We start from the raw sequence: 18,031 nt of genomic DNA on the forward strand, positions 1-18,031 counted from the left end.
TTGAAATCGAATGTTGAATGTTGAAATCGAATGTTGAAAATGAATACAAGAAAAAAAAATAAAACAAAAAAAAATTGAATGTTGAATGTTGAATATTGAACCAACTTGACATCCGTAAGCTTTGAAACAATGCATTTTACCGTCAATTAAAACGAATGACAAAAAAGTAGATATCGATAACATGGATGTGTGATCGTAAATTTTGTTCTGCTTTAGTTAGCAATATAACAGGGTTGCGTTCAATATCTTAGCGGCTACAAATGGCTACATGTACGTAGATTTGTGACTATTGGACGTGTAGCTAGTCTAGCTGCTACATAGATATTGATAGCAGCTAGGCTAGCTACTCGTTCAGTAGACAAAATTTACGTAGCCCTACGTAGCCGATATGCCATTGAACGTAACCCTGTAAATGCATAATTGATTTTTACTGGAAATAATTATGTTATAACAATAAGCAACTGTGTATTATGACTGATATTGTGACTTGCATATCTGTACTTGATATTCGTACGTTTTTCTTGTGTTCTCCCTCGGTATTGCGAATTCCATTGATAAATAGATGTAAGAAGATGTGGTATGAACGGTCTCCACCACGGAGCTTTAGCTCACACAGAACAGCAAGCTATCAAGGGCCATAGAAAAGATATGTGTAAAACCATTCTAAGAGGAACACCAACGGTCTAATCTATATAAAAACGAGAAACACTTGTGAATCACATCAACAAAAACAACACTTGAAAATCAGATTCCTGACTTAGGACAGGTGCCAACAAATGCAGCGGGTTTAAGCGTTTTAATATGTACCAACCTTCGCCCTCATCTAAAACAATAGTGGAACATCACAACCTAAAAAGACACACTATAATATAGCAATTGAAATAGCTTATCTCTATCAAAAGACATATTTTACAACAATAGTGAACATACACTGGACGAATATATTTGATCTATGACACAATGTGAATACGAAATCAATAAATTAAGGGGCCATAATTATGTTAAAACATTTCAGAAAACAAAATAGAATAAAAAGCCGCCAAAAGGAACAATATACACAGCTTTATAAAAAATAATTTTGTTGTAAGGAATACAGTATAAATGGAAAACGGAAATAATTTTTATACTAAAATAAACTAAATAATTGTGTTGTTGATAGATTGTATAGTCATACCAAACACTATCAAAGCTGGTACATGTATTATATTAAAAAGTATATTAGAAAGTACGATTTGAGGGTACTCGCAGTTACTGAAAGCTTGATAAAAGCCAAAAACAATGAATAATAAAAAAAAAAAAACATGCATCAGAGATTTTTATAAAATCAAATAAAACACATCCCAGGGATTTAGTATTTTAACGCCATGGATAGTCAAAGAAGACATGGTTAATGCAATGCTAAAAATAAATTCGTATATTAGGTAATGTGTATTCCATTAATAAACGTTTGTTTGAACTACAATGACTAGTATAAAATATAATTTCTTATATAAAATTGAAAATGGAATATATAGTATGTTTACAATTTTAGTTTGGGTTTGTGATCTAGTGGTATCATCGATGACTAGGGTGCTTAAATTCCCGGGTTCTATACTGATTCGGGGCGCTGGAAAATTTAGTACATCAGAACATGCATACCACAGACCTCTACCCGGCAGAGATTTTAACTAGAATGGGTATTTTGGGGGCCTCGGTTGGTCAATGACGCCCCTAACTGGTATATGGAGATCAATCGGTTTATATCTGTTTAGTTTATCGATTCCTGTCGATGGGGCCGGAGGTTTCCAACACCATAACATACTTCCAGGTATCCTAGTACTCCCTTTGTGTTTGGGATTGTCCTTGTAAATATGGTTGTTTTAAAATACGTTAGTGTGACGCATCTCCATTCATCCCGATATGACGAAGTATAGTATCTAAGGTAATGTCAGTTGTTTGGATTATGTCATTTGAGAAAAATCGAATAATGTCGGAACGTAATGCACAGTAGGCAGACTAATCTCATGTAAATTGTTGCTATATAAAGAGTGAAATACCCCAACCAGACCCCTTTAAAAATATTTGTGAAGAAACGAAGCAAGATTGTCATTATATAATCCGAAATCAAATGATGTGAAAAATTGATTGCTAAATGATTTGAAATTTAACGTTTTCAGTATACCGGTTAAAATTGTTTTTCTTAAAGTTGATCGTCGAATTGGCTTATTTTTATTTCAAATCAATGAAAACTATCCCTTCGAGTTTAATAAAAGTTTAACTTTGAATTTTGTTTGAAGTAAAATTCTTATTATAAATCAAGCTCTTGTAAGTTTAAGATGAAATAAGATAAATTGTTTATATTATATATTTTTTTGAAATAATACATCAACAGTAACACACATCATAAGATATAATTTCAAAAATAAATAGCAACAATACATTGAACAAACTCTTGTACCTGTCATGGCAAGCAGAAAACGGACGCATCATTTGTCTATTGTTGAACGCAGCATGTTGACTACGAAATGTCTTATGATATTTGTGTTATTGTGTTTCTGTCGAATTGAAGTACCACCGCACCTCATTTTACGGATACATGATATTTTATTTTAATTGTATGGGTTAGTAATACTAAACAAAGGGTCAAAAAGCTTACAAATTCAACAAGAGTCTATAGAGAACTTTTATTTATTTTTGGCTTAATATACTCTGTTGTGCATTCATGCAATAAAAAAATTAAACCGGTACTAATTTGTCAAGATGACGACCGAGTTTAAAAAAAAAAAGGATAATCTTACAATGTATAAAATATTTACTTTCGTGTTTGCGTTAAAAACACCGACAACCAAAAATGGCTCTTTTGGCAAGAAAATTTTCTGAAAGATAATTCGGGTTCTTAAGCAATCTCGAATATTTAGTCATTCGAAATTATTCTCAGACGGGTTTATTGATTTTATTTTACCTTTTTACATGTCATTAATTTCATGTTGAAAAAAAAAAAGAAATAGAAGCGTTCTCAATTGTCAAAGAATCTGCAAATAAACTCATCATAGATATCAGGACTAAATTTTGTATATACGCAAGACGCGCGTTTCGTCTACAAAAGACTCATCAGTGACGCTCGAATCCAAAAAAGTGAAAAAGGCCAAAATAAAGTACGAAGTTGAAGAGCATTAAGGACCAAAATTCCTAAAAGTTTTGCGAAATACAGCTAAGGTAATCTATTTCTGAGATAGAAAAGAAAAGGACTAAATTTCACTGAATTTATATTAAAATGTTGCTATATAAACTCTGCCAGAAAAAAAATTCCTATAAAAATGACTTAAAAATTTCTTGTTTATTAATCTTGAAAATCACAAACATTTTTATCGAATTTGACCATTTGAAATTTTCAAAATATTTCAACAAGTTGGCTTACAAGGCACAGGATAATTTTGGGACAAAATTCAATTCTCCCCTACAAAACCATCTACATTTTATCTTTGCATTCTTTTTATGTGCATAAGTCAAAATTGTGCTGTCACTATAATAAAAAGAAATGCACTACGAAATAACTACATGGTCTCGGACCACCTGTTTGCACCATTCTCACAGCCAAATGTAAACAACATAAATGTTTGATCACTGTTTAAATTGCTGCTATTATATATTATAATTTTAAAACGCACAAAATAGAAATGACTTTCAATTCAAGTGCAAGAGTTGTCTCCCATATACCAGTCCTATAGCTCAAAGTATGTTTTTAAATTTCCAACAGCAATTTTGAGAGATTTGAGAAATTTTAAGTATTTATTCGAAAAGTGTATATTAAGACGGACATCGTGATCCAATACCATATTTATGTTTGAAGTAAAGTCATTCCAATGTTCTTCGGTGCAAAATTTGACAAAAACATAAAATTTACAAAATAATTTGCCAAATCACTTCGACCGAAACATGATTTTTTTTGTAGAAATTTAATAAATGGTGAAACAGTTTATTTTATGTAGTTACTATAGTCTAAGACTACATATATCTAACAATCATTTTCAATAAGGTTTTGGGTGTTTGAGGTGGTTTTTTTTAGGTCATATGAACGAAACAAAAAAGGGACCATAATGACTCCTCTAGACTTGTTTTGGTGACAGAAATGCTAAATTTTAAAAAGATAAATAAAGTTAAATTCATTTTTTAATTTTACAATATCATAAAATCAATCTTTTAAAACGGAAGCACGTTTTAAATTGTGAGGTTATTAGCATCAAAACTAATATAATTTAAAATATTCAATTTAGAAAATTAAAATTCATCAGTTATTTGGAATCTTTTTTTATTTTCAAATTTAAATAAGACAAAGTGGTGCACCCGCACTCAACTCTGAAGGAACTGTTTTATAACAAAGTTAATGTAGGACTGACTATCTTTGAGATACTATTGTCTGGAAGACACAATTGATGTTACCGCAGACCACATGCACAACTTCAATATACGTAAAACAGCCAGCAAAATGAAATACTTCCTAGCATTCAAACTGTAGGAGGAGTTATCCTGAAACGCGCCTCTTAAGCATGCAAATACTAAAAAGTTCAACTATCTCCCAAAAAAAGTGAAATATTAATAAAAAATCAAAACCCTGACAACATGCACGTCAACTTCAATATATGAACAAACAGACACCAAAGTGAAATCTTCCTAGGATTCAAACTGTAGGAGGAGTTATACGGAATAAGAAGGACAGGGGTAAAACAATATGCGCTGAGGCCTCCCTTTACTTTTAGTTGCGAGGGCATAAAAAGAGGTTGAATTTTAAATCAAACTATACACGAACCATTGGTGCGTTATCAACAAAGCTATTGAACTGGAAAGTATTTAAACTTTTCATGTTTTTGTTGATCATAAGTAATGTTCATTCTAGCGTGAAAATGAAATCACCTCATCGAATTGATTTTAATAAATTCATGTAAAACAAAGTAACAGATGTTGATATAGAATTCTAATGGATTACGTATACAAAAAAAGGTTGACGAGGATGGAAAAGGTAAGTACTAAATTATTTTCATTCATAACAAGTTTGTATACCAGTGTATCTATATGGTTTATCAAATAATATTATACATGTTATACTATGACATCCTATGTTTAGTTCAATAGACTGCCTTTAAATAAACTTATCATAGATATAAGGATTATATGATATCCATATGGTTGATATTTACTGATCAAGTTTTCATTCTTCTGTAATTTTATTCTTTTCACTATGAGAGTAGGCTCGGACCAAAACGTAGCGTGTATTAACTTTTTTTCAGCATCACCAAGATGAACACTAATCCCATAAATCTCGTCTGTTAAACTTTCGTTTCGTTACACTTTTACAACGAAAATTTAATGGAAAACAATACTTTTCTTCAAATTTTAACATGTTTATATGCCTCGAGTGTTTATTTGCAAGATTGAATGTTTGTGCGTCATATTGTATCTGACTTTGTAATGTCTTCCTAACATTGAAGTTTCGGCAAAGATAACATAATACATTTAAAGGAAAAATAACATATTAACTAAAAATCAAGAATAAAAACAGAACAGGAGAAGACATTATATCAGCTTATAAAAACTAAAACCGTTTTTGAAAATGTCAATATAATAAATAATAACAGCTAAAAAGATTCATGTCCAGATTAAATGACCATAGCTGTAGGGCGTACTACATGTATATGACCTATTTCACAAGTAAAGGTTACTAGACATAATTTAAAGGTCATATAGAATGATATGTGTGCGTCTCGTTGACCAAATATCTTTACTACTAAATTATAGGCAGTAGATTATATTACCGAATCACTTCATCGGAATCCTTCATGACATACACAAAAACCCCAGAAGATATCACACCACGAAATGTAGTCCGAGATTACTCTGACGTCCAACGGCTGTTTTGCCAGACAAGCTGGGGCCGTGGGACGTCAGAGCGCGTCCCATTTCAAAAAGTGGATATTTGCCCATCCAAAATAGATGCGCTGCTTCGTCGCTTCTGGTGCTAACTAACGACCTTGGAATTATATAAAACGGGTATCAATTTGTTCATTTTTCATTTATCTCTTCATTTATGTAAGCTTCACCTACCTGCCACCCTTTATTTTTCCATATTTAAACAGTTTTCACAGTGACCAATCGATTCCGACATTTTTACTTTTATTTTTAAAAGGACGGCAAGATTATCACGTGACCACGGGGAAAAGGTGATGATTTATGCAAATGAAGTAGCGCATCTATTTTGAATGGGGAAATATCCACTTTTAGATATGGGATGAGCTCTGACGTCCCACGGTCCCAGCTTGTCTGGCAAAACAGCCGTTGGACGTCAAAGTAATCTCGGACTACACGAAATACTTCCTCCATTATGGCATAAAACATACGCTATATATCCAAATAAATGCTAGAGTACTTCATTCATAACATTTCACAGATACAAGTCTCTCATACGAGAATGCTTAATCGGAATCTTTCATATGCCATAACATCAACAAAAAATATCTTATACCAGCGACTATACTTCCTTCATGACGAAAGGCAATACTAGCTAGTAATATATATATCTCGCACCAGGACTGAATCTACATCGGAATCCTTCATGGTTAAAATGTAAAGTGTAAATAAAAATATTATACAATAAAACTACTTGTTCAATATATAAATAAACAAAAAAATGTATCTAATTTCCTTCATGACATAAAAAAAAATACAGACAATATATATCTCACACTAGGACTTTCCTATTACGGCATAAAACTTGCTCACTTCAGACAAAAAATATCTCGCGTCATATAAAACGCGCTTTGAATGAGAGTTGTTGCGCTTACGTGGACCCATCTTTGATGCTTCAAATCAAATGAAATTAAAGACTTCCTTCTTCTAACGTTGAAATGGGTATAAATACCCTCCATAAGGCAGGTGCCAGAATGAATTAAAGGGCCTATTTGACATCCACTTCATTTGATCTTTGGTGAATATTTGTCGCAACTGCAAACGTACCTCCCTCCCACTGTTTATATATGCATTTAAAATCAATGTAACGCCATCGTTACTTTGACATACTAGAAGATTTTAGGCATGAAGCCACATGAAGCTGCTTTTAAATTTAAATTTTACATTATATCGACTTTGTATAATATCGAAAAACTTCGCTCAGTCATTTTGAAATTCAAATTACAGTAACACATTGCTTAAGCTGAGGATTACAATCATGACACCTTCAAAGCGACATAGGATTGAGCAAGAACGTATTGACTTATATTTCACTATTCCATCAAACAGGAAGTAAATACTCAATAGACTATAACACTCTCATGAAAAAAGTTCCATGGCAATATTATTTACCTACGAAAACATGTTTAACCCCAAACGCCATTGTCATGATTGATATGGACTATATAAAATTGCTGTTTTGTGTGAACCAAGCTTTGCGTTGAAGACCAAACTACAACCTTTGATAGTTTACTTTTATAAATTGTGACTTGGATAGACAGTTGTCTTTGGTACTTACATGTATATGAGATCCAGTAATATCTATCTACAAGATTGAGAACACATTTTTTTGTAATAAATTTGAAACATAATATTTAATTCTGTAATATCTGATAATATGTATCAGTTATTTGTGATTTTTCATTTGATGTGTACTCTCTGGTGATGTCAGTATCAGCATGATCAGTTGATTGGTTGTGATAAGAAAAATTTAGCAGTTTGCAATTGTCATGTGCAGGTACACCACATGTAGATCTTCTTTCCCCTCTCATTTATAAAATTGTGCATGATATTTATCACAGAAACGCACCAGTATTTTGGTGAATGAAACACTTGTGAATGTCATATGAAATTAAAGTCAGAGGTGGAGTTAGAGGTTTTTCGGGGGCCTGGGCCACCCCTTTTTTAGGAAAAATTTTGTTGTTTTTATGGGGAATCACTGAAGCATGACTGGAGTTGGTCCCTTCAGTTAGGCAGTCAGTGGGCTCTTGCTTATGAAAATTTCTGGATCCACCACTGAAAGTTTGAGTAAAGTTAGATAAGGATTTATGACAAATTATGTTGAAATTTGCACAAATAATGAATGACTAATCTAGTAAATTAAAAAATAGGCACTATTATTAAAAGCTTTCCTTGCTTATTCACAAGGACATATCATATCCTCCATGCTATTCCGATCTGAGTTTTTATTCACACATGTAGTCTGGTGCTGTCCCAAGTAGTCTTCTTTTTTCTGTTTCTTGAGAAGTATTTGTTTTACCTGTTCAGTCACTGTAAAGTGTTACAATTCATATTTAAACGCAACACATAGATAGTGACCAAAAAGGTATGGCTATCACATGAGAGAAGCTAGAAAAAAGTCAAATGTATACATTTTAAACATTTTTGTGGGACCATGAAAATGTGGTATATAGATAGATCTGTATAGATAGACCATAGAACAAATAAGCAAACAAATTCAAAGGAGATGTACATGTAAGATAAATTATGAAAAAAAAGAGCCATGGCCAGGGGCCCCAATCTTGACAGCATTTGGTGTTGAACAGGTAAAATGTTTGCAGTGACAATAAATATAGCCTTTGTTAGAGGTGACTCAGGTCGTCTTTCTCTAAATCAGCTATATTAAACATATTTCTGGGCCGGGTTGAAAAATAAATGAAAATGACTTTAAAAAAAGCTAAAAGAAATACACCAAATTTGGGAGACATCTATTTAAATGTTTGAAATAATAAGAAAGTTGACAAGAACTAAGCTTTTTCAGATAATATACAGACTATTGCAGTCAGCCTATAATAGACTCTTTGCCTCCTGAAATGTTTGCTTATACACTGTGCTTTCCTATAATGATTTAAAATCAGTGTGATAGTTTTCATGAAGAACACTGAGCGTACAGGTATTATGACAAGATAAATGTTGTGTTACATGTACATGTATCTACCCGAATAAGTAAAATATAAAAATTCTTGACTTCTAAAACCAGTGATTGATCTCCTGATTTATATCTCATCACTTTATGCAGATGCTGTGTGAAAAAAAAATGACTTACCAGTATGCTTCTATCCATTGAGTTGATTTATTATTAATTATTTTGCTTTGGATACACCTTATTGCTACAATATGTATATGTCTGCCATTACAAACTGTACATGCATGTACATCACATATATTCCATGTAAAATTTTGATGTTTTAATACAAAATATATGATGCCACAATGGAAAAGTAATTGTCGTATGACGTTAATGGTTAATATGGGACAGATTCTCAGGTCAGCTGGGACAATAAGGGGGGGGGGGGGGGGCAACTTCTCCAGTCATGCTTCAGTGATTTCCTACATAATCAACCAAATAGTAATGTTCATCACGAAAAAATATACTAAGTGTAAGACCTGATGATGTGAATAAATTGAAATCAGACATATCAAATGAAGTTTTCAGTGCTTTTGATATATCAATGGGCAATCTGATGAGTTAAGCCTTTTTTGACTGATTTTTATAGTATGTTCTTATGTTGTACTGTTATACATGTACCACTGTCCAAGGTTAGGGGGAGGATCGGAATCCCGCTAACATGTTTTACCCCGCCACATTATTTATGTATGTTTCTGTCCCAAGTCAGGAGCCTGTAATTCAGTGGTTGTCGTTTGTTTATGTGTTACATATTTGTTTTTCCTTCATTTTTGTATATAAATAAGGCCTTGGTTTTCTGGTTTGAATTGTTATACATGTCATATCAGGGCCTTTTATAGCTGACTGTGTTGTATAAGCTTTGATCATTGTTGAAGGCTGTACGGTGACCTATAGTTGTTAATGTCTGAGTCATTTTGGTCTCTTGTAGACAGTTGTTTCATTGGCAATGATACCACATCTTCTTTTTTATAATGACTGCTGATCACCACTGTGTCCATACTGGGACTATTATGGTCCAACAACCAGTGGCGGATCCAGAAATTTTCATAAGTGCAGGCCCATAAAATTTCCCAGAAAAGGATGGCAAGCCCCCTGACCCCCTTCTAAATCAGCCTCCTGACAACTCCAAAGAATAAATCATCATGTACGAGTACATCAAAGATCATCAAACTGTCTACCCCACATGCAAACATCTTTTTGGGAGTTCACTGTGTTGCAAGTTTTTTGGGTTCGAAGGATCGTATAAAATGATTGCCTTGGGGGTCATTGTCAAATATAGAGCTGTGCATTGTAAAAAGCTAAATTATATAATTTTCAACAGCTGACACTATATATCCTATAGTGCACTGAAACCCTTGCCAATAACAATACCGTGATGCTTGGTGTAGGCTTCTTTGCACATAAGAAACCATATTGCTCACCTTGTAATTTTCTAATCAGTATCGTCGGGTTTGTTTATTTACACCAGAAATCAATGAAGCGATGAAAGTCCTGGAAACGAAATTACATCTTCGGTAAATTCCGTGATTTTAATATTTTCTAATCAATATATGATCATATATGTCCAAGCAATGAAAAATAAATGGTTATTATTTTTATACATAGAGCATACGTTTTGTGTATTAATTATTTAAAATCTAAGCTTTATACGAAGAAATCTAACACAAAAGTATCTCAATCATTTAACCGTTTTAATACGCAGTTTAAAGTGTAAATTATACACATTACTGTTCTATTTTTAGAGACTAGCAATAATACATAAATGTACAGTTTCTTACCAAAATAGCAACATAATTTCAAGATTAAATCATCACATTGTCACATGATTCTATAATCTGTACCAAATTGACAGTTTGTGGTGAGTTATCATCATAACTAATCACTACAGCAAATGAACACTTTATCATAATATGTACCTATAACCTAGTATCATGATTTCAATCCGACCCCACTTACGGACGCGTTGAACATATAATGCATGCCACTCATTAATAGCCAATCAGACATTAAAATGACCTTCATTTCCCCCATAATCATTCCGGAAACAGCCACGAAGCAGCCATTAGATAGTATTTATAACCAATGAAATAACAGAAATACCGTTAACAGATTTACCCGAACCTGACGTTTAGCCTCTGACTAATCAGACCGTATCACCATGGTTCTACTACTTGATATTAAGGATATACTTTTTTTGTTTGAAATGGCACACTTTTTAGTAAGCCATTGTTCGTCTCATTCTATTTATCAATTTTCCCTGTTCTTGGCATGAAATGAAGAGACGATTTGCAGGCATTTCTAAACTTTGTTTTCTGTGAAGGTTGGTTTTCCCAAAAGTACAATCAAATAAGAAAACGAAATGTATACATATTTCGAAAACAATAATGATTATAAAAAAGGCATTAGCTAATCCTTTTTAATCATTAATGAAAGTGATATAATAGTGTAATATTAATTTGCTTAAAGCATCTCAAATTGGTTTATTTTTTATTCAAAAGATAAGAACATCATTTAAAAATCATTCACTGGTGAGTGAAAAATAAGACCTAATTGAATCCATATTCATGTGACCTTCTATTTACCTCCTTAGCACTAAGCTGGAGATTGGTTACGCATGTATTTAGCTATAAAAGGGAAATTAATGTCAACATTGAAAGTGAAATCAGGCTGAACAATTTAGTTGACTGAATCGATCCACAAAAGGTCAATTTTATACACTTAAAATCGTTGATAAACATACTTTTAAACCTACACTATGAAGAAGTCAAGCAGATCGTAAAAAATACTATCTGTTTATATTTAGGTCTTTCCACTTTTCTGTGGAAAGACCTATTGTTTTTCTTCTGATTATTTTTTTTTTCTTCCGCCAAATTTTGTTCTTGCGATAAACATTTGTTTCTCAGTATGTCGCTTAGATATTTGGTATATGATATCGAACAGTTTATGCGCTTTTGAAATTTACCCTGCGTAACCGAATACTTTTCTTTATAGGAGTTATCTCCCCAAACACTGTTTTCCTTGTGATCACAACTCCTTCGCAACCGTAAAAGATTACAACAAATTTATTTTACAAAATTGCTCGTTATATCCTTCTTATGACTTGTCCTATTTTGACCGAAGCGATATGAACGCTCCATATGAGAGTTATTTCCCCTTATGCATTTGATATAAGTGATATGCATTTCTATCTTGTAAACCATAAGTGATAGAGACCTAGGATCTTTTGATTTGAGGTCCTTGGTCCCAAAAAATTAAAATAAGGTCAAGGTCAAAGGTCAAGGTCATATTCTAATTTTTTATAACTCATTAACAATATAAAGTAGAGACTAGAGTCTTTTTATTTGAGGTCCTTGGTTTATGACCTTGAAATTGAGCTCAAGGTCATATGCTTTTTTAACGCTCTAGACTTTGACCTTTGCTTTTACTTCATATGTACACATGATAAAGCCATGGGACTTTTTGCATTAGGTTGTAAGCAATGTGACCTTTAAAAAAACAACCGGAAGTGACATTTTGTCAATCGGAAGTAGCTTTTTTTTGTACTAAATCAATGTAAAAGTATATAGAACCATATATTTTTGGAATCGGTGTCAAGAAAACTATCAAACAATACCGGAAGTAAACTTTTTAAACCGGAAGTAAAAGATTATCTCCCTTTTTTATAGATTTTCTAAATAGAAATCATATATTTTTGGAATCAGCGTAGAATAAGCTGTCATTTGATGCTGAAACTGACATTTAAAATCAAATTTTTATATTTTCATTTTTAAATAGATTCTTACTGGTGGAAAGACCTTCAATTGTTCTCTGAACAATTGGTTTTTAATTTTATTTATGTTTATTTCGAGTAATATCACGGGTGTCATTCGGTTTAACGAGAGAAATTATCGTGAAAGAATATCTAACGGCGGCTAAGTATTGAGAAACGGTTGTGAAAGCTTTGGTAACGGACCGTGAAAGACATCTAATGTAAATTCTAGTTCAAAATCTTTGAAAAAATCGCTTAATTTTCAAAACGCGGAACAAATCCGAAGAAAAAAATATGCAGTACTTTATGAAAAAACACTAAAGGCGCGATGCATGTCTATAAAATTAATTACAAATAATACGCTTATTATACCTATAATGGTCATAATTCAGTTTATCATGATCTATTTGAAATTTAATCTTTGGTGTATTTGATAGTACAGTAAAATTAAAGTATGTTCTTCCCTTAAAAGCATTAATTTGTATATGAAAACCTTGACTTTGTTGAATTTCCATCAAACTTGATCGTGAAAGATCAGGCAACGCATTATTTTGATCGTGAAAGATAGTGCGTGATCAGACTTAATACTAGTAATCAGAAATCAGTATTTCTTTTACCATTTGATAAACCTGCTACTGGTTGAAGCCTGTAACTATTTTGATAAGGATGAACATTATAGGTTGCACTTTGTAAATGCAGCTGTTTCTCAAACCACGCCTCTTTTGGGGAGATCCAGAATATTCATAGAAAATTAATTTTGTTTACATACTGGTTCCCAGTTATGATCTCTGTGTTCCATCTCATAGAGACATAACCTGGGAATGTTACCAGTAAATATACATGTGCATATTGTTTACATTAAAATCTGTGGTAACCCTTCATTCGAGGTAAGGGTAGTTAGGAAAATTTGTGTTAGAAATGTTCAGGACATATAAACGTTGAAATTATGCCGCACAGCACTTTATTTTGACCTTTAAACAAATTGTAGTGCATATGAACTTTCAATTCTAGGATAAGATTTTTTCAAAACTTCTTAGTAAAAGTGGTACTACCAGTTTAAGCCGTAAAAGGAGTTCCTATGGGAAATTGCATTGTCAATATTTACAGAAATGCAACCTATAGCTATTATTTTTTCTATTTCACACTTTACCTCGAAAGTTAAAAAAAAAAACAACAACTAAAAACGTGTCTAAATAAGAGTGAAAGATTCAGCTCTGAGAATCTGTCAAGTGCAATTCAGGCAGACCGACACTATTTAGCCAATAACTTATGGATATGCAACGTTTAAACCAAAATGATATCCATCAAACAAAAAATTAAAGCAAAACAGCATCATTCATGAATAATTTGAGATTGAACGGATAACCAACATTTTTTGAAACAGTACTTTCTTAAGTTCTTTATATACAACGCAGATGTGGATTGATTTAACTATGTACTACAGACTATAGAATACCAGAGCGCAAATGCTGTAATGTCTCGTCTGCTTTACTTATGATAGTATATTTGTTGAACGTCTATAATATCAAGGGTTTTACTAGAAGTGTCAAATGCGCTTAAGATTGTCAATGGTTCATAAAAAGAGTTCAAGGTCAGATGAACCATGCCATACAGATCTGTACAATTATCCCGTACACCAAATAAATGTGTTCCGATCCCTGACCGACAGCCAGACATAGACATCTTACTATCATTCAATATATCAAATACAATTGACGTCACCATGGTCATATATGAAACATGCAGACAGACATGTACACCATACACGAAATACCTTGACGCCATAGCACACAGGTATATATCCAAAAGGCTAAACAACATAAAACAAACATTGCCGAATGATGCATAATAATGAGTTCCATGTTATTTGAAACCTTGCAGAAGTCGAAAATGTACACCTTACAATCATAACAACAGACAGTTATCCTTAAACTTTACGAATCCGCGATACGGACTTCGACCACAAACATGAATCTTCATCCATGAAATAATGCAAATTCGGGGTCAGGTGAATCCTGTCTGACGGTCATGTAGTTTATAGAATCCAATATACAAAATATGGTTATCCTGTAACTCGTGAGTACTTCACATGACAATAAAAAGATTCATCCTACAATCATCCAACTATTTTACATTTCATTTTCTGAAAATATTAATACTTTGACATGCTTTAACCTATTTAAGATGTTGACCTATCTAGCTTTTCTCAATACCAATAACAAATATTAATTATGATATAATTGAAGAATAATTTGAACGTCTTCGTAGTATCAGATCTTTCACGATCCTCTTCATGATCTTCAAAAATGCGGTACGTCATCTTTCACGATCCGAAAAAATCAATTTTTGTGTAAATAGTTCTTTATTTACCAAGTTTCAGATTATGTTTATACAAACATAACTATCAGAACCATTTGATTAATTCAAATAGAATGCCCTTATTCGGAAAAAAGTATTTTTTCTAGTCGAATTTGTGAAACAAATCGTGTTTGTTTACGTTTTTTTATGTCATTGAAATGTCGAGAAGCAATCTGCCTTTTGTTGTTTTGTAATAACTATGTACTTTTAAAACTGGATATTCTCACATTATAATGTTGAACCATTTTGACAGACAGTTTTATTTTGTCGTTAATTTGTCTGTGTATTTAATTAAATTAGAATATTTATTGACCTTTCATATGTCTTCTCGATTTTAATCAAAGTACTGAAGTACTGAACATCGGATGACCGCAGGTTCTTGTGGATGGTCAAAAGCGCATGTCACAGAAACCGATTACATCTCTATACCTGAAACTTGGGTCAATTTACAGAGATATTTTTTTCTGATAGAAGTTCGTGCTTGGATGATGAATAAATGACAGGAAATTCAACCTCACCGTAATAACTATTATATTGTAGTGCAAGAAATCAGTATACCTTGGACTATTATACTTATATAATAATAGTCGTAGAGAATACACTGGTTTGTTGTTATATATATTATTAATATTACGATTGCATGTATATATAATTTTCATCTATTTGTATATGATAATTCTATTCTACTATTATTATAGTGCAGTGCAAGTGCATGGTGGACACTCTTCTGTAAAAAAATCAAAGCCTTAAAGGCTGTAAAAGCAATTGCTGCCATGTTAATGTTTTGGGGACTTTTATTTTTCATCTACATATATAAGAATTAAACCTGACAGGATATGGTTGTCTCAGTGGCGGATCCAGGGGGGGGGGGTTCCGGGGGTGCGCACCCCCCTTTATTTTTGCCGATCAATGCATTTGTATCGGGACATATGTTTTGCACCCCCCCTTTGCCCTGGGTGCCCTGGGTTAGCACCCCCCCCTTTCGAAAATTCCTGCATTCGCCCCTGCTGTCTAGTGAAAAGCAAGAATGTTTTGACTTTATATCAATAAAGGACTTAAGCAGGAAATAATTTTTAATATGTTTTATATTTCACAAGGAGACAACAAGTTTACCAGGCTAAAGTTGGGGGTAATTATGGATTATCCCCTGGTAGTGTTTGTAACTGGGCAATAATTACTTTTATTTATTTAATTTTAACAATTTTCATAATTAATTTAAATTAACCATTCAGTTAAAACATTTCACCTTTCGAGACGCTAATGTTGAAAAATGGGACAGAAATACAATAACTTACAAGACATAAACATGTAAAAAATAAATATATATTTAAGCTTACTAAAAATATTTTCATAGTGTTACTTTGACGGCATCATTTCTTAAAACTAAGTCCCACACATAATTGTTCATTTGATATGTGTCATCCTCATGAGATACGAGAAGTTAATATTCATGTCGCTAAATAGTCTTCTTGTCGCTTAATTTATTCTTCTTGTCCGTTCTTGACGCTTCTTGTCGCTAAAATTCTTCTTGTCGTTATTAGTGAGACCGCTATTTTTAGATTACAGGTGGTCATTTACATTACACGTATAACCTGTGTAGTGATTTTTATTTTACGATAAATTTATGAATGAACGATAATTTTATGAATGAACAAGAGCACTTGACCTCTTTCTGAAACACCAATTAAACATATAAAATCGTATTTATTAAGATATAATTCAGTCAAATTTTCACCACTAAATCAACAACTGAAATGATTCCATATTTTGTTGAAACATCGTACAACCGGAGAACAGAAATCGCAGGTATGAAAATGCACTTTTTTCACTGGTGTTGAAAACCCAAAACTAATTTGACTATAATTTATGAATGACGGAAATTTAAGCGATAACAATACATCGGAGTGACCTCAAGGTCATCCTCTGTAAAAATGTCTTTCACGATCCGTTACCAGAGCTTTCACGATCGTCTCTCAATACTTGACCGCCGTTAGATATTCTTTCACAATCATTTCTCTCTTGGTGCTTTGCTGTTTTAAACTTTTGGGGTGTTTTATACAAATGCCTTTCGTTAAAGACAATGAGCTTGTTGTCATTTGAATAAGTTGTTTATTTTAGATATATTTTTAAATGCCATGTTCTTAATAAACGGGAAATATTGGCATAAATGGTCTCGATCCCACACACTTCGAATTTCTGAGAAAATGATAACATTCTTAAACATGTTAAATGAAACTTAACACCTACAACTCCACAGAAGTTAATTATAATTTTACAGCATTATGTATAAATGAAAAAGTGTTAATCGATCGCATAGACATTCGACAACGACTCCTTTTAAACAAGACTTTTGCCCAGATCATTTAAACTAAATGATAAAATATTACGGATATCAAACTACATTCTACAAGTGATCACATTAATTTAATGTGGTAGATGGAGAAGGCCCACACCCACACCCACACATAAAAACACCAAATCTCTAAACTAGTTTACAGATATAGTAACTTCCAGCACATTAATTACATTAATAAGTGGTACACTTAAGATGCATGTCATCAGATATTTGTTTTCATTTCAGGAGGAAGAAAACACCAATTTGCTATCTACAAAAAGCAATTATCTAAAATGGATGTCTTTACTAGCCGGAGGACTCGCTCACGCCATGTTAGCCTCTAATCTAATATTTTATGTTTATATAAATGACATTAAAGCAAGATTTCGTTATGACCAAAAAGAAGGTTAGAACTTAGTTTATGTTCTATTTTGTAGATGGCAAAACAAAAATCAGACAAAGACATGAACCCCTATATTTTTTTAATTATTATGTACTCCCTTTTATATTATTATATATATACTATAATCGTACATAAACACGGTGAGATCATATACATGTACATGTACACCTGCACTAAGCAGAACTTGAACAAATGAAATGTATGTTAAGCTTATGGAAATAAAATATGTATATATGTATAAAAATATTGCTTGAAGAAATCGGATGAACTATAGGCAACAGTAGTGTATATAATGTTAAA

General features: G+C 32.5%; 1 protein-coding gene across 4 annotated transcripts in view; it reads left to right on the forward strand.

The window, feature by feature from the left end:
• Nucleotides 1-4,737: 4,737 nt before the first annotated feature.
• Nucleotides 4,738-18,031, forward strand: part of LOC139513010 (sugar phosphate exchanger 3-like) — a 55,026-nt gene continuing 41,732 nt past the window's right edge. Inside the window, exons 1-2 of one of the 4 annotated variants that reach the window (XM_071301067.1) lie at nucleotides 4,738-4,996; nucleotides 17,575-17,734. In XM_071301067.1, coding sequence (XP_071157168.1) covers nucleotides 4,955-4,996; nucleotides 17,575-17,734 — 202 coding nt within the window. In that variant the 5' untranslated portion in view covers nucleotides 4,738-4,954. The remainder of the gene's footprint in view (nucleotides 4,997-17,574; nucleotides 17,735-18,031) is intronic. The other 3 variants (XM_071301066.1, XM_071301068.1, XM_071301069.1) reach the window with 3 other exon arrangements.

The sequence above is a fragment of the Mytilus edulis genome, chromosome 2 (genome assembly GCF_963676685.1).
Source record: "Mytilus edulis chromosome 2, xbMytEdul2.2, whole genome shotgun sequence".
In the NCBI taxonomy this organism is placed as follows: Eukaryota; Metazoa; Mollusca; class Bivalvia; order Mytilida; family Mytilidae; genus Mytilus; species Mytilus edulis.